Raw genomic sequence first — 21,646 nt, forward strand, 5'->3', positions numbered from 1 at the left:
GAAGTTTATGAGATAGGGAGATCGAGAAGTTGATGACAATGAGTAAAAATATCTATTCCATGAGTGGTGTTGATCTCCTTGATATTAACAAGGGAGATCAACCCTTTTTATACATGTAGTGATTCATGATAAGCATGTTCATGCCAAGTCTTACATACTATAATATCAAGCATACTAATTCTTGCATGCCAAGTCTTACATACTCAGTGTTACATACTCAGTCTTACATACTAGATCTTATATACCACGCTTTATACAAAGGTTTGAAGTCTAAAGTTTGTCTAGGAGAAATATTTATACAAGGGCCTAAGGTTCAAATTCGCGTCCATGTTCATGACACCATGGTTCGAATTGCACAATCCGGACATAGATTGGAAAACAAGAGAAATCAGGTGTCGAGAACCCCAAGAATCTACTCATAAGGTTTCAACCATTCTATTACATCAACTGTGTGAGGAAGGACACACGGAATCAATGTTTGTATTCGCAGTATCAGTGAGACGTTTCAACACTGCTAAGGAGGAGTCAACAATTCAACTTCCAAAAAACTATCATCATTATGACGATGTTTTTTATAAGGTAAAAGCTAGTACTCTTCCTCATCATTGACCGTATGATTGTCCCATTGATTTACAACTAGGAAAAGAGCCACCGTGGGCACCAATCTACAACTTGTCACCAATAGAACTTGAAGTTCTTCGAGCTGACATAGAGGAAAATTTGGCAAACAGGTTCATTCGACATTGGAAGTCTCTAGCCGATGCACCCATTTTCTTCGACAAGAAAAACGATGGCTCACTACATCTAGTTGTAGATTACCGTGGCTTGAATAACATCACTATCAGGAATAGGTATGCACTTCCCTTCATCTCGACTGTAGGGGGTTTAACCCATGACCTCCTGGTCTTATTGGGCAACCATACCAGTTGAGCTACATCCATCTATGAATTATTGTATTGTATAAGATTCAACTTATTACATTGTAGGTTAATCACTAGAACTTTCAAGAAACTTCTAGAGAAATCTTCTTCATGCACTCTTTAGAAGTTTCCATGCACTCTCTGGATGTTTCATAGCTTACATGCATATCTCCACATTCTTGTATAAATACTCGAGTGCATCATCATTACAATCAAGGTGAACAACACCAGTTATAGAAGCTTAATTCCGTTCTCACCCTCTTGTCTATTTCCTCTCTCTCTCTCTCTCTCTCTCTCTCTCTCTCTCCCCCATCGTTTTCTTTCTTTTTGTGCGTTTGTTTCTTTCCCTCCATGATTATCTACGTTCTATAGCTCGTTGGAAAGCTCTTTCAGAGAGCTTTCTAATGAATGTTTATTTGCTGAATTCCGTTGCCGGAATGAGGAGTTATGAGAATTTTCGTTCACAGCTCTCTTTGCCCCGCGGCTCCTCAAACTCTAGGTAGATTTTGAAACCCTAAATCGATTGAAAGGTACATTCTACTTCTTCTATCATTTTATTAATAGTAAATATGCCAAGAGGAGTAAAAGCCAATGATGATATGATTGAAAGCCCAAACAATCAAATGCATACATTGTCAATGGAAAAGATCGCAACTATGTATATCTCATTGCAAGAGACAATGATGCATATGCAAAGCAAATTGTATGCTCGTAAGGAGAGGGAATTAACTCTTCAACATACACTGGAAATGCAAAAGTTAGAGATGAAAGCTTTGTGTGAAGAACTACATGAAATGAAGAACATGACTATTCAAATGCAAGATAATAGGATGCCTGAAATCGAAAGAAAAATGTTGTCAACTTGAGATAATCCATCCCTCTATCCTTATCATCCTGCAACATCATTTCAATGGCCTTCCTACTAAATGGAAGCCTTATCAGTCTTGGCCCACCTTCTCTTCTTATAGACTCTTCTAAGCCATAAGCATCCAAGACCACATCCATCATTCCTGATCCTACAAAAATGATGGTAGTGCAAACCATCCAACCTCATCATTACCCTATGCTCACATATAAAGGTGAACATATAGAATTTGTTAAAAGCTTTAAATATCTTAGCATTGATGTACCCGCCACAAATAAATGGAGTGCATGTTTTGATTCTAGACTCCAAGCCGGTTGGAAATCATATTACCTTTTGGAAAACCAATGCAACCAAAGTGATACTTGTGGATGGGAAGTAAAATTAATGTTGTTCAATGTCATGGTAACTCAGGTATTGCTTTATGGAGTAGAAGTATGGGGTGGCACCATCTCTCTTAATGCATGGAACAAGATTGAGAAAATTCAAAAGATGTTTTTAAGGAGGCAATTAGAAGTTAAATGCACTACCTCTTACTAGGTTATGCTCCTGGAAAGGGGTGTTCGACCCATAGAACTATTGGCACTCCAAAGAGTATATAAATACATTACAAAAGTCAAGAATATGCCGAATCATCGATTACCACATCTTTCTTGGAATGTTGAATGTAAGCTACAAAAGAATCATAAAAGTAATATTCTCTCATCTGGTTGGGTTGTTGACATAAAGAAATGGTTTAGAAAATGGGGTGTGGATGATCTTTTAGAGCTTTCAAGCAATGCTATGCAATATGTAATGATTGAGAAAAGGTTGGTGGAATCATTAAGGATGAAGTGGGAGGATGCTAAGAGGACAAAGCTAGAATACTACATTGCAAATCTCAACCCTGAATGTTGGTCTCAATATAAAGCAAGAATGTCTATTGATCGTATCCAACCTTATCTCATTACCAATATGCGTAGCAATGCTCGTAGAGCCCTTACACTACTTCGCGCTTGATCTCACAAGTTAGGTATTGAAGTTGCATCATGGTATCAAAATGTAACGAATTTGAAGACATGTAAAGTATGCAATGAAGGCATGGTAGTGGATGAATGTCACTTGCTCTTCACATGCTCGACATATAGTGCAATTAGTTCAAGATATGTTGACATACTAAGAGGGAGTGATAACTTAAGATCCATACTTACGACACCACCTAGAAGGTTGAGCTCATATGTGTATGCTTTATTAACACATAGAGACTTTGTGCTTCAACATATAAATACCCCTTCTTAGGAAGGAGACATATATCAAGAACACATGTATATTCTGGTCCCATAGGTCAAAATTGGCCTCTTCATGGACGATAAAAATTCTAATTCTAATTCTAATTCTCTTGTCTATGCTCTCTCTCTCTCTCTCTCTCTCTTTCCATTTTTTAGTTCCTACATGGTATCAGAGCGGTGAAGGAGTCCAACCCCACCAAGAATTTAGTCGTGGTGTTAATAATGAGCGTGTGAATTAAAGAAATGTGGTGGAAAATTCCGCCCAGGTATTGTCTCGCACTTATCACATGGAAAAATTGAATGATAAAAACTATCAACCATGGTGTATGACCATGGAAATTATATTAGAACAATATAACTTGTTAAATATCGTCGATGGAACGAAGGAGTTCAAAGACAATAATATAATCTATCTATCTATCTCTTTCCATTTCTCAATTCCTACAATAAAGGAGTTGCTAGGTTACTTTTTCACTTTATTTTCATTTAATAGATTATATCTTATGTCATTGTGGATGTCAGCAAATTCTAGCTTTTCTAGTATTTCAAAGGAAAGAATCTTAACTGCCGTATGTCTAAAGTGACTAATTGGTATTATGGAATACACCAAGAAAGGAGTGGTGGGTATCTCTTTATTTATAACTACATGAATTAATTGTTTCAAGACATAAGTTATGGTAGGTTTCCTACATTTAAAGGTTATCAATTGATAAAGAATGGAAAACAAGCAAAAGTCTTTGGTGGCAACTAATAGGACAATTCTGGGGAGAATCAAATTCCTATTTTCATGAGGTAAAGAATGACGATTTTGTGATAAGGATACGAAGAACATCCTCAAGTATTTCATAAATCCACCGTTGAACGAGCCAAAGAGAGAAATCATCAATAATTTCTATAGGAACTAAAGGAACCACCGCATGAGGTATTTGAAACCTCGAACATTTTGTAACCCAATAGATGGTAATGAGACTTAGTTGATTGGAGCCCTAAAGTACCTAAGGATAGTGGGGACGCTACTGGCTAGTTAATTTCAAGCACAAGTTTCACCATGAGAAAAAATGATGTATACACAACTATCATCGTGGGCTAAAAAAGGAACTAACACCGAGTCATTAGAAATAGGTAATATGCTGCATTTTAATAATTGTCCGTCAAAAAATGGCACAAAATAGTTCGTAAAATAAAAAGGGGTGACGCATGCATAAAGTTTTTTTAAAAACGACGCAAAATATATTGATTTTTAGCATGTCCAAAATTTTAGGGCTTCCAAAAATTGCCTAAATAATTGACATGCGAAAGTTACAAAAGAATGTACAAATTTTACAAAATGACTACCACCCATATTTGTACATATTGGAGAATTAGCATCTTGATGGAAAATACAATATTTACAAATCATGTATCAGAACTATCACTTCCCAAAGCTATGCCTTCCCCTTCAGACCCATCCGAGGAACTGGGAGATCTTTGTGAGGTCTCATCCTCATCATCACTAGCAACTACTGTATTGTCTTCATCCAGTTGCAATCTAATGTCACCGTGATTATGAAACATACTCCTTGTTCGTCTGTGTCTTGCATTGAGAGACACATCTGGGATCTTCTCTTTTATTATCTTGATTGTGGTCTGTCTTAGATGGCCTATTTTGGTTAAGCGGAAGTCATACACTAGTATGTCTACATTATCAAGTGTCCGAGTAGACGTGTTCGGTAGATTTTTTCTTTTTCACTTTCTACTTGTGCCTTCGACATCCTTAACCATCTCTAAAGAGTACTTCCCAGTAAATGCATCTGGAGTAGTGGTATGTCTTCATCCAATTGCAATCTAATGTCTCCGTGATTATGATACATACTCCTTATTCGTCTGTGTGTTGCATCGAGAGACACATCTGGGATCTTCTCTTTTATTATCTTGATTGTAGTCTGTCTTAGATGGCCTGTTTTGGTCAAGGTGAAGTCATACACTAGTATGTCTACATTATCAAGTGTTCGGTATATTTTTTTCTTTTCCGCTTTCTACTTGTGCTTTCTACTTGAACCATCTCTAAAGAGTACTTCCCAGTAAATGCATCTGGGGAAGAGGTATGATACCAATGAACCACATTAGAGATAACTTTATTGCCTTGTTTGTCCTCAATAATTTCGGTGATTTTACAAATCCAAAAGGGATGGCCCAACTCATCACCCCTAGCTAATGTTGCAACCAACATACCAACTTGTAGCTCACGCAGATTGGGTTGCCATCTCGCCTTTGCAACACGCGATATTGTTGGTCCCATGTAAATATCTCTCTATCGTGGACGAACTAGATTATTCAGGTTAAGATTATCTAGTGATTGCACATTATTTGTAATCACCATTGATTGGTCACCAATATTCCATTTGAATTGATTTTGGAGTGACCAGTAACTGCCAAAATGGTTAACTAAAATTGTATGTTGATAGTTAAAGAAGTTACCCCACCATTCAACATCCTGATCACCAGCATACCTTTTGGTGAGCTTAATATTTTTCTATTTCTCTTCAAGGCACCGCATCCAATGTACCTTTTTCTCTTCAATCGAACTACTAGGAGGCAATATTTTATATCCCTCCAAAGACATTTGTTCTGCACCATGGATTACTGCATCTAGAAAACACAGTAAGAGCCTACATCCCTCTTGGGGCTCCCATTGTGAACTAGATGAGTATTGTTTGGCATACAACAATGTCTAGTTGTGGTTTATAGAAGTTCCTCTTTTTATGAGATAGACGTGGTTAAAACTTATATTATTAAGCGGGGCAAGAACCCTACATAGAGTCCCATCACCATCTACGGAGAAGCCTTTGAAAATCATAAACTTCATCCAGATGTTGTACCTTTGGGTTTGGGGTATAGGCTCCAATGATAAACTTTCATATTGTAGGAAGGTAAATGCATCAGAGCTCGCTAATGTCTTCGAGGACATACTAAACATTTGATCTATATGATCATGTGTGTAACCAACTAGTAAGAAGTTGACCTTAATCGTTTTGAATATACCCCTGTCTAGTAGCATGCTTAAATAACCGAACACAATCCAATTTTTGTTTTCTCTTGCCATGTTGTCTAGTTGGACGTATAGTATTAGCGGGAGAATACATTGCCAAGACAGTAAACCTCTTTGCACGAATGTGACTGTAAGATTAGGGTTTTTGTGGATATTAGGATAAGTCAGGAACACTTGAGGCCTTATTGTTTGACAATACGACATACAACCTACTCAGTGCATCTGCACTAGGCATTCATCTCTAATATCCTTCGGCAACCCTCGAAAGTGTGGAAAACAAGTTTTCTTCTGATCCATGCCATCTATAATTTGGGGCATCATGGATTACTGCATCTAGAAAACACAGTAAGAGCCTACATCCCTCTTGGGGCTCCCATTGTGAACTAGATGAGTATTGTTTGGCATACAACAATGTCTAGTTGTGGTTTATAGAAGTTCCTCTTTTTATGAGATAGACATGGTTAAAACTTATATTATTAAGCGGAGCAAGAACCCTACATAGAGTCCCATCACCATCTACGGAGAAGCCTTTGAAAATCATAACTTCATGCAAATGTTGTACCTTTGGGTTTGGGGTATAGGCTCCAATGATAAACTTTCATATTGTAGGAAGCTAAATGCATCAAAGCTCGCTAATGTCTTCGAGGACATACTAAACATTTGATCTATATGATCATGTGTGTAACGATATAGTAAGAAGTTGACCTTAATCGTTTTGAATATACCCCTGTCTAGTAGCATGTTTAAATAACCGAACACAATCCAATTTTTGTTTTCTCTTGCCGTGTTGTCTAGTTGGACGTATAGTATTGGCGGGAGAATACATTGCCAAGACAATAAACCTCTTTGCATGAATGTGACTGTAAGATTAGGGTTTTTGTGGATATTAGGATAAGTCAGGAACACTTGAGGCCTTATTGTTTGACAATACGACATACAACCTACTCAGTGCATCTACACTAGGCATTCATCTCTAATATCCTTTGGCAACCCTCGAAAGTGTGGAAAACAAGTTTTCTTCAAATCCATGCCATCTATAATCAAGAACATGTACCTTTTCGGTGATTGAAACGTTTTTTGTTAGTGTTGCATAGCTTTATATCTCTCCAACGCTTATCTTTCGCAATGTTCTTTTAATAATTTCTTATAATTCTTTATTTCTTCATCTATTCTCCCACTCTTTGCCATGCTTTTTAAACTTGCACATACAGAACAAACGATTGGGACCTTACGCGGTATGACCACATTGTTAAACGACAACCTCCATAATCGATTAAAATGCGATATTGTATATAAGGTACACTTTCTAATAGCATGTCATTCTTATATGCTTGGTAAACCTCACGACAAGTGAAGTTATCTGACAAATGTAATCTTCCAGTTGTGGGCATAATATCACATTGCTTTGAGAAATATATCTCCATCCACCTACCGGCATTGCACCCAATTAGACCCTTACATCCATATACTTTATTGTTGAAGGAGTCCTTGGATGTAGACAATAATCCTGATCGGCTTAGCCCAGTAGAATTTGGGCATGCTTTTCTCCTCAAGCATTTTCCTTGCCACATTGATAATCGACGAGTTCTTCCTCTTAGCCACACTGTTTTGTTCTGGTGTGTTCCTGCAACTAAATTTTCTCCGAATTCCTTCCTTCTATAAATAACTGATGAATTGGCCGGAAAAGTATTCTTTTCCACCATCCAACTGCAGGCACTTGATCTTCCTATCTGTTTCCTGTTCGACTAAACTTTGCAAGTTTCGGAAACAATTGAAAACTCCGTTTTCTTCTCGATAAGGTAGATCCACATGTGTCGGGTGTAGTCGTCGATGAAGGAGACAAGATATCAGCTCCCACCAAGACTAACGTTTGGTGCCAATCCCCATACATCCGAGTGTATTAGATCGAGCTTGTTACGGCTTTGGTTTCCTTCGGTGGGGAATTGAAGCCGGTGTTGCTTCCCAAGCTAGACACAGATAGAAAGTAGGAGAGACAAAGAGAGAAGAATAGCATAAACTATATTAAATACTCTATACATAGGATGTTCTCATTGAGCACTCTTTATACAAGTCCACAAAGGACTTATAGAAGTACTATGTACTTCAATGCTCATACAAGCGGCTGGCAGTCATTACGATGCCATACCTACCTAGTAATCTAGAAACGTAGACCTCTAAATGGACTACCGGTACACACATGGGTCTAGCTCTCTAATCCCGATCTAGCTCCTGGTTCCGGGTACTATCTGGACACCGATCCGGATATGATCCGGATTTGGCTTATCTAGCCGATCCGGATCCGATTAAGCTTGCTTGCGCAATAAGGGTTTCATCAAAGTCGGTTTTCTCAGATATTTCTAGCACTTCCGGCCAAAAAAATGACTTTTCTCTAGGTGTCTCTCCCACACGCATTCCCGCAGTTGTCGCATAATTGCTTCTTTCCACCATCTCCTCCTCTAGAACCTTCTTCATGCCGCCTTTTCGGAAGTTCGGTCGAAGTGACTTCTGAGAGTCCATCAAATGGATCCAATTTCCCTCGTAGTAGATGAGATCCCGTCGTAGAGCCTCCTTGTGCTCATCGTAATGTTGCCAATCATGTTTGGTGTTATTGCACCATATGCATTTACGATCCATATATTTGCAACTTGAGGGATGGACTTCCAACTTCTTCACCATTGCGATTTTGAGATTCTCGATCTGCTTCAGCAACTGCTCCAGTGTGGTTGCATCAATTCCCTTCTCAATCGTATTCTCCCGAGCCCATGGTTGATGGTCTTCCAAGCCAGCTCTTCGTATCGAAATTGGTTCCGAAACCCTCTTTTCTTCATTAGTGAGCCCTTGCCCCCTCTTTGTGTATCGCGTGACGATTTTCGCACATTTTCACATGTATTGGTGAGGCCACAGCTTGTAAGAACATGATCACTTTGTCTGGTGCGAGGATAGTTTGATCTCTCGTAGACAACCTCCCGAATCGACTTTCAAATGTTGAAAACACATCGAGAACCTTTAGTCCCTTGTCCAGTGTTTCCACCCAATCTTCGAATCCTCTTCGTGTTGCCTTGGAGGAGTCCTTGATAGTGAACGTAGTCTTTAATGCTTCTTCAAACGCCGCCGACATCGGATTTTTTTCTCGAGTGTGTATGCATGGATAACTTTCTCTATCATCCTTATCTAGAATATTTAAGTGGGATAAAGTTTTTTTTATATTTAATACTCATAATGTTAGTACAATGGTAAGGCTTGGATTTGTTAACATGGAGGTATAGGGTTCAAAACTTGCCCTATGCATATAACATAATTATATTAGTGGTTTCTCCTATTTCTTTATACTTAGTTAATCGGGTACTCTGTATATATTACATGTAGTATATACGAAATATACTACGACAATGTAAAGTCCAACGTTTTCATTTGCCTATCAGTTCGATTCAAAGGCCGCCTGTCGATCCTATGACAGGGAGATGGTCATCAGAAATTAGAGAACCACATTTTGTGCACATGCAAAACCTTAAGAGTAAAATGAAGATTAATCTGCACGCCACAGTAGTACCTTTCCTCGTCATGGTGGATCTTGACCAATGCCCCACCACTGTTGATTTTAAGTATCGTTCAGCTGATGACTATAGTTACTACGTTATTGGAGGATCATATTCGGCTGAAGTTCGACGACAACTCATGAAACAATATCCTCTAACCCCATTCTTCAAATATGCATAATGCAAAGTCTATGCCAGTCTTACACATGAAGAGGCCAAGTTATTAGCTTGGAACCACAATAATGATAATAATTATAGAAAAAATAAGTATCACCACGAGTACCTCGATGTATTGCAAAGATTTGGTCCTAGGCTACATCCAAATCTGCATCGACAATGTCTGCTGGAGGTGGGTATAGCGGTTGATGAAAGCACGAGGTTGGAAGGATTGAGGAAATATGACTCGTGATTTGAACTAGCCTTTAGAATAGGGGAGGTTTGGATTTGCAAGACAAAATATTTAGCATGTCGGAGTGAAAAGAGGTGAAAGGACAACGGTCAAGGAAGGCCAAATTCGATCCATAGGTGGAAATGAAGTCAAAGTCACGTAAAAGTGATTCGATTATAGAGGAGCGCCCTGATGATATGAAGTTGCTCCCTTGGTGGTCTTTACAAGGCATTAATTACGCAAGGTTATTAATTTCTGTACTTTCACGAGTAGTCGCCAAGGAGTTTAGCTTGGATGAGATGGTTACTAAATTTCAGAAGTAAGTATTATTCATAGGTTCTTCTTTGATTGGTTTCTTAGGAGGAAGTTGAATAGGCATACCCAATGACATCATCATATACTTTACTTATAGAATATAATAATACATAGATGGAATGTAACTCAATTGGTAAGGTTACCCAATAAGACCAAGAGGTCATGGGTTCAACCCCCTACATCCCATCGTGTCTACTCACGATTGGCTTATGTGGGTATCGTTGATGAAAATCGTGAATGCCCTCCGAAGCATTTTGTAAATGTGTAACTGGTTCCCATGTGGCGTCCGAAATGGGGTACCCTTTCCATAAGACCAAATATTGGAGCTGTCGACGACGATATCGACTGTCACAGACGTAGACGAGGGCAAGGATAAGTAGGGGAGCTTAATATTAAGAAAGAGAGAAAGATAGATATATAGATAGAGAGGAGCATAGACAAGAGAACAAGAGAGAGAGAGAGGGTAGACAAAAGAACGAGAACTAAATTATACTTCTGTAACTGGTGTTGTTCACCTTGATTATAATCAAGGTGCACCGAAGTATTTATACAAGAATGTGGTGGTATGCATGTAAGCTATGAAACATCTAGAGAATGCATGGAAACTTCTAGAGAGTGCATGTCTATGCATTCTCTAGAAGTTTCTTGAAAGTTCTAGTGATTAACTTACAATGTAATAAGTTGAAACTTATACGATATAATAATGCATAGATGGAATGCAACTCAATTGGTAAGGTTGCCCAATAAGACCAAGCGTTCATGGGTTCAACCCCCTACATTCCATCATGTCTATGACATTATCCTCCCTCTAAGGCCGCCTCCTGGGACTCACGGTTGGCTTATGTGGGTATCGTCGATGAAAATCACGAATGGCCTCCAAAATGGGGTACCTTTTCCATAAGACCAAATATTGGAGCTGTCAACGATGATATCGAGAGTCGAGGATTTGGTCAACCTCATATTCTTCGCCCGTCGACAATTCCACAAGTGGCGGTGGAGGAGGGTGTCGTTTTGGAATTCGAGAAGGATGGTAGAGTTCGAGGAGGGAAATGTGAAAAACATCATGAATCCTGAAGGTTGGAGGAAATGCTAACCGGAAGGCAATTGGGTTGATCCGCTCGATGATACAAAAGGGGCCTAGTCTGTTGTAGTCCAATTTTGCACAAGGACGTGTGGTGGCGATGCGATGACGTAATAGCCAAACCATGTCCCCGATTGCAAATGTCAGTGGAGTTAAGCGATGTCGGTCCGCTTGATCGTTATAGTGGTCACCAGCAACATGGAGCTCCAAGGAGAGGTCACGATGGACATCGTGCAAAGCGTGGGCACGCGTCTCTGCCGAAGGATTGACCGAAGTTGCAGGTATGGAAATGTTGAAACGAGGGTGAAATGCATAGTTTGCAAAGAAGGGGGAAACCTTGGTCGAATCATGGATACTATTATTGTAAACAAATTGCGCCATTGTAAGGAAGTCCACCCAATCCTCCTGTTGGTAGCTCACGGTACACCGAAGGTATTGTTCAAGGATTTGGTTGACTTGCTCTGTTTGTTCATCAGTTTGAGGATGCTATGCTAAGGACAAGTTGACAAAAGTCCCAAATGTTTGTAGAAGTCGTCACCAACTGTGGGAAATGAATTGAGAACCTCGATCAGACGTGATATCCTCGGGTAAGTCGTATAATCGAACAACGTTTTTAAGAAAAAGATCAACAGTCTCTTCCCCGGAAATGGTTTTGGAACATGGAACAAAGTAAGCCATCTTCGAAAAGCGATCGACAATGACTAGCACCGTGTCATGTCCACCAACCACAAGGAGGTCGGTGATAAAGTCCATGGATAGAGAGACCCATGGTTGACATGGAATGGGGAGCGGGTGGAGAAGACCATATGGCCGATGGTGAGGCGTTTTGGACCGAGCACATACATCACATGTCTTGATAAATTCCTTGACAAATTTCCAAGGTTGGGGCCACCAAAACCCTCGAGATATCAATTCCAAGGTTTTCGTAACCCCAAAGTGGTCGGCAAGAGGATCATCATGACAGTTTTGTAGAACCCATGTACGACATGATCCTTCGGGAACGTACAAGAGATGATTACGATATAGTAACCCATCCTGGGTTGTAAATTGGTTGAGATATGAGCTTTTCATGTCCGAAGATGGGTCATTAATGCGGCCCATGATTTCTTTGGCGAATGGGTCTGACACGGTTGCCGTGGCAATCTCGTTGAGCAAAGAATCATCATGTAACATGCAGGTGGTGAACATCTGAAGTTGATCGGGCCGCAACAAACAATGGGATTGTTTTGAATATGCATCATCAACTAGGCGCAATGCAAAATCAAGTCGTCGAGAGAGGACATCAACTTTCCCATGTTGAACTCCGGGTCGAAACAAGATCTCAAAGTCGCAATCGGCGAGAAAAGATGACCATCAGGCTTGCCTCCAATTCAATGTATGACTGGTGGTGAAGTAAATTAGATTTTTATGGTCGGTCAGCACTTGGATGCGATGTTGGGCCCCAGCCAAATAGGGTCGCCATTCGGTCAAGGCAGATATGATTGTTGCCAACTCCTTGTTGTAGACTGGATAATTGATTTCCGGGGTGGTAAACTTCCAAGAGTAGAAGGCCACAGGATGTAGTGTGCCCTCGTCGTTTGGTTGGGATAGGAAGTTCCAATGGCAAAGTCAGAGGCATCAGTTTTGACTTGGAAGGGCCTTGTGGGGTCAGGGTGAACCAACCTTGAGGGCATCAAAAGCACGTTGCACCGCAGAGGTCCAACGAAATGGAGTATGTTTTCTTGTAAGGATGATTAGAGGTTGTCCTAAAGATGAAAAACGATTGATAAATCGTCGATAGAAATTTGCAAAACCAAGAAATGATTGTACCTCTTTCAACTGAGTAGGGACAGGCCAATCGGTGATTGCCACTACCTTGCGTGCATCCATTGTGATCCCGGAGGGTGAAATCATGTAGCCGAGGAATTCGACAGAGGTCCGATCGAATTCACATTTCTCACTTTTGGCGTAAAGTCCATGTTCCCGAAGTTTGGATAGGACCAATCAAACGTGTTGGGTGTGCTCCTCAATGTTGGAAGACAAAACTAAAATGTCGTCAAGGTAGATCACCACGAAGTGATCGAGATACTCCCAAAATATATTGTTCATCATGTGCTGAAAGACCGTAGGGGCATTGGTGAGACCAAAAGGCATCACCTTGTACTCGAAATGTCCATAGCATGTTCAAAAGGCCGTTTTCCACTCGTCTCCTGGCTTACGATTACGTAGTGTAATTTTGTTGAGACCCCGATAATCCACACATAGGCGTAATGAGCCTTCCTTCTTGAACAATAAGATTGGGGCTCCATCTGGTGATTTGAAGGGTTGAATGAAGCCCTTGGCGAGGTTTTCATCCAGATATGTGCGAAGGGCCTCAAGTTTGGGTTTAGATAGCCCATAGATGGGCCCAAATGGTGGGTGTGCGCCATCTTGGAGTTCGATTGGGCAATCATAGGGGCGATGTGATAGTAAGTATCTTTATACTTTTATTTAAATTGTTTATCTTGGCTTGCCCTAACCAAATTGATAATTGCATAAACCTCCTCGTTCCAAAATAATTGGAGACAGTAATGAAGGTATTCCAAGCTTGTTCATTACACATTTGGAACGAGAAAAGTATGAAAAAAGAATGACAAAACGAAAGGAGTTGGAAGTGCCTAAAGGTTCAGAGACAATGAAAAGTTTCCTACACAGATCTGACCCTTTCTGACAACTACATTAAACACTGTGTTCAACGAGGAAGTGGGTAATATGCTAAACATATTACCCAGGAGGCACTATACTTTACTGATTGCTAACATTCCATATGGATTCCAGATCATGGGATCAATGTACGATAATGTGCCATACAAATATCCCCCATGTAAAGAAAATGGTGAAAGACATTGCCGAGTTGACCCTTGCACCTTTATGGAGACTCATAATATTCCATAGCATGGGCCAATTATTGCCTGTCACAATAGCTTTAAAGTCAAGATGTCACGCAACCGAACATATGCATTGGTAAGCAACAAGGTATTTTGATTTACTATTATAAATGTTGTTTTAATATGTTGCAAATTGTATTCTTAAAACAATCGTATGATGTTAATAGGATTAAAACTAATATCACACATACTCTGGGTGATCGAGTGGTTAGTGGGGTTGAACATCTTTGTGTGGGGTGGTACGATGTAATTACGAAGAAGAAGGCTTGGGCACATGTCAATGAAAGAAATGTTGTAAACTACATCATGTGCCTAGTGGTAACAAAGAAGTTATGTCATGTATCTGGCGATATGAGCCTGGTGAACCAATATTAAACACCACAAAAACTAATGAACCGCCTAATCGAGCTGTTTTCAAACCCAAATGATTGGGTTTTAGATTTGTTTTTTGGCACAAGTATAGAATATAAAACGTGTCACATCAACTTAGATTAACGTATAGTCAATTCTTCAGTATGATGTCACATGTGCAATTTCATTCTACTGTCAAGTAGTACTACAACATGTGCCTTAAAGATGTTCAGGAACTCTGTTGCATTAGAGAAGAACCCTACGCAGGTTAATTTCATCAAAATGAGGATCCAAGGTATCTAGCACTATCTTGATCAAGACTAAGAAGTTGGGGAAAACCATATCAATGAAACTGAGATGTTTCAAATGACTTCTAGAGAACCTATGGAACCTGTAGATGAAGAAGCAGGGGATCTTGTTGAATTAGAATACGTGTTAGAGTGTGAACATACTAACGATTCAACTGAGCGTACCAACGAACTAGCCAATGAGGACAATCCTGATGAAAGAGCTAATCTTGAAGAGGTAGCTTATGTGTTGGATTGAATGCATATGGCTTATTGTAAAATTTGAAAAATATGAATTGTTAACTTTTGACGTAATATATAAGTTGATCTTATTTATAATTTTTGTGTAACACGCAATGAACTTAGAGATTAAATATAATTTGTATGTGTACATGTTGTCTAAAGTCTCCTTTATCGTATGGGGTATATGGGAGATAAAATTATAGTCTATCATTTACTCGTATGATTAGAATGATATTGTAGAGTAGTTTATTTATACATTGACGGTGTTATGTATCACATGTCAATGGAATTTTTCTCTCCACATAGTAGTATCTCTTAATTGCAAGGTTCACAATTTGCTTTAAGATATATTATATATAAATATACGCACATAATTAGAAGAAATCACTTATTTAGTGGGTTATGCTTTTTAGAATATGCACAACGTGTTACTATTATACTTGCGTTGACGACTATACCCTTCTCAAAGATTTGGACAAAAACATGGTAGATAGAATGTTTGTTGAATAATTTTGTTGTCGTGATATTAGTTAGTTCTATTTTTCGCTATGTTTTCATAAACCACATACGCATGCATCGTGCATTTTTAAAATTCTGCTTAAATAAGGCATTTTTTAACATCTCACTAAGATATGAAAAAAAAAAGAATTTGACATATTACCTGTTTCAAATGACCCGGTGTTAACTATGTCTGTCCCTAAAGTAGCACCTCACTCACCTTGTCAACCAAGGTTCAATGGAAAGTGACTAACATGAAACTTCCATTTCACAATCTCATATAAACTCAGCAAGCAATTAACATGTAGTTTCAATGTCACAATGTAGTGCATATAGGTGAATACTCCTCTCTTTGTAATCTAGGAATTACTAAATATGTATTTACTGTTTGTAGATTGAGAGAAAAAGAAAACGTCTTGAAAATGTGTTCAAATATGGTTAAGAAATTAAAAAGAAGTTCTTGCAACAACAATATGGTGGAGGTTACCCATTTGCCTAAAAGTTATTGCCATAGCCTACATAGAAGGACAAGATAAACTTTCTAGCACACTAATACACAAAAGTCTTGGCCGGCTCTTTTGGAAGTCTTGCACCAAACCCTTTGCTCTAGAATCACAATTGGGAGGTGAGGAAGAAGTGGCCGAACAGTTGTAATTCCTGTAGTAAAACTATAGACAACAAAGAAAAAGAAACAAAACAGAGATAACTCACAAAATCATTTAGTGGCATATCCAAAAAATTGATTTGGCCTTTTACACTATGTATCATAAACAATCATGATTTGACTACTTTCGATATTCCATGGAAAACCATGTACTAACGTCTACATTAACTATAATTGTATTGTTGCCCTCTGAGTTATCCATACACATCAAAGTTGGTGTCACACCTCAAGGTACTAAACCTAACCCCCAAGAATTTAGTTGGATTATGGTCTTGTTGTAGCCTCTTATCAACTTATTTTCTTGGAGCTTTTCGTATGTTATTCTATGGTTTTATCTTGACTCGGATTGTACCCAAGTCTCTTGTGAGGTTTGTCATCCATGGTAGGCTCCTATGTTGTAAATCCACTTGTGGGAGAATCCCTTTCATACATAATGTGTTTCAATATGCACGATGAAATGCATGTCATAAAAACTTAACTTTGCAAAACATCTTTTTTGCTGGCATAGATAGGAAGAGAAAACAATATACTAGTAACTACATAGAAAGTGAGAAAATTCAATGAAGAAGAAACTATGTTTCATAAATGGATTAAAGGCAATGGATACGAAGGAAAATTGCTCCTAAATGAATAAAAAGAGAGAGATAGTGATTTTCTTGAAAATGAACTTTACCAACACATATATTGTAGCTCATTGCACACGTAAAGAGCCGCACGCAACCTATAAAAGAGCAGGTAGGTAACATCCAAAAGAGCAGTTTACCTAATTGGATTCGTCTTCCAAAAGTACAAGGGTTCAACTGAAGCTCAAAGAAAACGTCAAATGGACTTTAAGAAATGGTGGCGAGGGCTTCACTTATTTTCAGATACAACTTTTGGTATGAAGTGCAATTATGCCATACCTTCTTTTTTATTGCATAGCTTGTAGATTGTGCTCCATTCATTTCTTATATGATATCATCTGTTTGATCAGATGTTGGTATCAGCTTTTGTATTACAATAGAGCTGAGATGAAATGTCTCCTTCTGTTTTCTATATGTACATTTCTCAAGTAATATACTAAGGCGTATCTATCTTGGGGAAAAAAAATCCAAGATTGTGGAATATACATAGTGTACGAGGTGCAATTTTATGGTGGACATTGCCAAGAGATTGAGTTCTTCCCCGTCATCATTGATCATGCCTTCAGGTCTCTTGGATTCACCACTCGGTGACCATAATTTGTTTCTTTCAATCAGAACATCTCTCATCTACTTCTTTGACAAAGCAAAATTGGATCCGTCAAACTTGCGAATCTCAAGGTGGTATTTTCTACTAATAGAGTGATTTCTATAGGCACTAAAGGAACCACCACGTGAGGTATTCGAAACCTCAAACATTTCGAAGCCATTATATGGTAATGAGACTTAGTGAATTGTAGCCTTAAGCACCTAAGAATAGTTGGGATGCTTCTTGCTAGTTGATTTCAAGCACAACTTTCACCATGAGCAAAAATGATGTCTACACAACTATCAGCATGGGCCGAAAAAGGAACTCTGTATGTTCCTAGAGTAACACTTCACTCATATGTTAGCCAAGGATCATTGGAAAGTGACTAACACGAAACTTCCATTTCACAATCTCACATTAAGTCAATAACCATTTAATATGTAGTCTCTATGTCACAATCTAGTGCACATAGCCGAATACTTCCTCTTTTTGTAATCTAGGAATCAGTAAATATGTATTTACTATTTGTAGATTGAGAGAAAAAAAAACTCTTGAAAATGTGTTGAAATGTGGCTGAGAAATTAAAAATAAGTTCTTCCAACAACAAGAATGTGGTGGAGGTCACCTCACTTGCCTAAAAGTTATTGCAACATCCTACACATAGAAGGAAAAGATACAATTTCTACCACCTTGATACACAGAAGTCTTGCACCAACCTCTGCCACCATTGTGGGGGGTTGAGGAGGAAGTGACCGAGCAGTTGTTATTCTTGCAATACAACAATAGACAACTGAGAACAAGAAACAAAACGGACATGACTCACAAAATCTTTTAGCGGAATACCCAAAAAACCGATTTGACCTTTCACATTGTATCATACACAATTATTGGAAATATAATATGATCAAAATCACGTATTATGAGCCTTCTCGGCTTAATTATAAAAGAAGATAATTTAATGCCAGAAGGGTAATAATTATGTAATATTGTTTCTTAGTGTAGTGGTTTCCAAAAACATGTCAAAAGTGGATTCCCATTTCTCTCTATGGAGAGTTTATTGTGCAACTCTATCTCATGAGTTGTCTACTTTGGACATTCCATTGGAAACCATGTACTAAGTTGGTTGTATTGTAGCCCTCTAGGTTGTGCATACACATCTAAGTTTGGCGCACATCTCAAGGAGCTAAACGTAACCCGCAACTATTTAGTTGGATTATGGGCTTATTGTAGGCTCTTCTCATCTTATTTTCTTCTCTTATAGTAAGTTATTGTATGGTTTTATCGTGTCTCTTGCGAGGTTTGTCATCCACGATAGGTTTATATGTTGTAAATCCACTTGTGGGAGAATCCCTTTCATACATGATTTGTTTATATACGCACAATGCAATGCATGTTATAAAAACTTAACTTTGCAAAACCCATTTTTAGTTGGCAGAAATGTAAGAGAAAACAATATACATAATACTACATGAAAAGACACAAAGTCAAAGTAGAAGAAGAAATTATGTTCATAAATAGATCAAAGTAAATGGATAAGGAAAACTATTCCTAAATGAATGGAACAGAGAGAGATAATGATGGCAATAGTGTTTGTCTTCGAAATGAACTTATAAAAGCCACACGCAACTTATAAAAGAGCAGGTATGAAGCTAACCTATGTATCAATAGCCAGAGAGAGAGAGAGAGGAAGAGAGAGAGGGGGATGGAAGAGTGGTGGTCATTATGGGCACTCCTATTTCTGGGCATCCTGGGATGGGTGCTCGTATTGCAGTATGTCCACCAAACCAGCCTTCTAAACAGCATATGGAAGATGAAGAGGAGGAGCAGTCCTGAGCTCCTCCTTATACCTCCTCCTCTTCCATCACCTCCAGGGCGCTTACCTCTCCTAGGACATCTACACCACTTACTTTTGTCCGGAAAACCTCTACACCTATGGCTCCATCACCTGTCCACACAATATGGCCCCATCCTCTCCTTCCAATTGGGCTCTATCCCCTTCCTCCTAGTCTCGTCTCCCGACATGGCCCGCCTCGTCTTGCATACCCATGACCTTACATTCGCTTCGCGCCCCTATTCTTCGGCATCCGCCGCTGCCCGATTTACCTACAACCGCAGTAGCCTTTCGTACACTCCATATGGCCCGTATTGGCGCAAGGTAATATAAATTCTCACCAATAAGATCATGATCTCGTTTTTCCTTACTATAGAGAAAACGTGGGAATGTTTAATTTCTCATTGCAGGTGAAGGGGTTGTACATGACTAAGCTTTTCAATATGCAAAGATTGCAATGCTTCAAGCCAATTCGAATGGATGAGATGGTGGGTCTCATTCGTTCCGTGTGCGAGGATGTCGCGATTGCTCAAAACATGCGCACAAAGTTACAAGTGTGGGCCTGCAATCTCATCTCCAGAATGACAATGGGAAAGAACCTCAATAACATTTCTATGATCACCAAAGTGCATGGCCCGATGCTTCTGGAGGCTATCTGCAAATCATTGATCCTCATCGGCCGCCCTAATTTTAATGAACTTATGCCGTTTTTGAAATGTCTCGACATACAAGATCTCGAACGGCGTACCAATGAATCATTTGAGAAGATCGACACCATATTTCAAAGAGTCATAGATGATCGGCGAAATATCGGCCCTCACGGTTATGAAAATGATATTCTCGACATTCTAATGGCCTTTCAAGGAGATAAGAATGCAATGTCTAATGGTATTAGTTCGGATGATGATATCATCAAAGCCATATTATGGGTAACTAACTATGTATATGGAGTTTCCTTCATTTCCTGTGTTTTCTTCATTTCAATTTATCAGAATAGTGATGGTAATATTTCTAACTGGCAGGACTTGTTTACGGGTGGGATGGAAACATCCAGTGTAGTTGTGGAGTGGGGATTAGCCGAACTAATGCGGCACCCCGAAGTAACAAGGAGACTACAAGACGAGCTGGATCGTGTCATTGGAAAGGATAGGCTGATGAGTGAAGAAGACATATCCAATCTTCCATACCTCCAAGCAACTGTGAAGGAGGTAATGAGGGTGCATCCTGTGGCACCATTGCTAGTCCCCCATGAATCAACGCAGGCATGTGAAGTTGCTGGATTCTATGTGCCGGAGAAGACCAGATTACTTGTGAGCAATTGGTCTCTCTCAATGGATCCCAACACTTGGGAGGAGCCACAGGAGTTTCGGCCCCAACGATTTCTGAATTCGGACATAGATGTGAAAGGTCACCATTTCCAACTGTTGCCATTTGGGGCGGGCCGGCGAGCCTGCCCTGCCATGAATCTTGGCCTCCTCAATGTCCACCTCATCTTAGGTTCCTTGGTTCATTCCTTCGAATGGACATTACCCGTGGGCATCCAAGAAGTAGATATGAGCGAAACATTTGGCTTGTCACTCCACAAAACCAACCCTTTGGTTTTGGCAGCATCGCCAAGGTTATCTAAGGATGCATATGTATCCCCAACAAATCATTAGACACCATCTACTCCACCATGTATATGTATATGTATCAAAATGTGTTCTGGTTAGAGGACTTAGATTCGAGGGTGTAGATGATAATGAAACTACCGAACAACATGTTATTGTGAAGCTTTATTACAATTCTTGCGTCTCTGGAAAATCGTCACACATACAATGTTAGATTACAACTTACAAGGTACTTCTAAAGAAGATAATCCATGCCTAGGAGGATGCATATGTATCCCCAACAAATCATTAGATGCATATTGAGAGGAGTTTAGATCCGAGGGTGTGACTAATAACGAAACTACTAAAGAACATGTTATTGTGTATCGGGCAGTTCGTCACACATTCGACATCGCGTTTTCTGTAAAGGTGCATACAAAGGAGATAATCTTTGTCGAGGAGTGTACCTCTTTGTTTTCTAAACATTGTGGGGTGGAAATTGTGGAGTAGTTTAAAATTTAAGGTTAGAGCTCTAGGACACTACAAGGGACACATTTGACAAAAAGTTGGTAACCCAAACATTTCAAATGTGACCAATGTTTCGTGTGCCATAGATACATAGAATTGTAAAAACATACATGTATACATACCTTCACGCACACACACACAC

At 39.3% G+C, this 21,646-nt stretch overlaps 1 protein-coding gene across 1 annotated transcript; it reads left to right on the top strand.

The window, feature by feature from the left end:
* The first annotated feature begins 19,211 nt into the window (after positions 1-19,211).
* LOC147863396 (cytochrome P450 CYP736A12-like) lies at positions 19,212-21,060 on the top strand. The gene is made up of 3 exons (XM_087320657.1): positions 19,212-19,711; positions 19,798-20,316; positions 20,410-21,060. The coding sequence occupies exons 1-3, from the start codon at positions 19,259-19,261 to the stop codon at positions 21,043-21,045; spliced, it is 1,608 nt and encodes a 535-aa protein (XP_087176783.1). The 5' UTR covers positions 19,212-19,258; the 3' UTR covers positions 21,046-21,060.
* The last annotated feature ends 586 nt before the right edge of the window (positions 21,061-21,646 follow it).

Source organism: Azolla caroliniana, unplaced genomic scaffold (assembly GCF_043228905.1).
Source record: "Azolla caroliniana isolate FFs.n. ecotype wild unplaced genomic scaffold, voAzoCaro1.0.p SCAF_6, whole genome shotgun sequence".
Taxonomy (NCBI): Eukaryota; Viridiplantae; Streptophyta; class Polypodiopsida; order Salviniales; family Salviniaceae; genus Azolla; species Azolla caroliniana.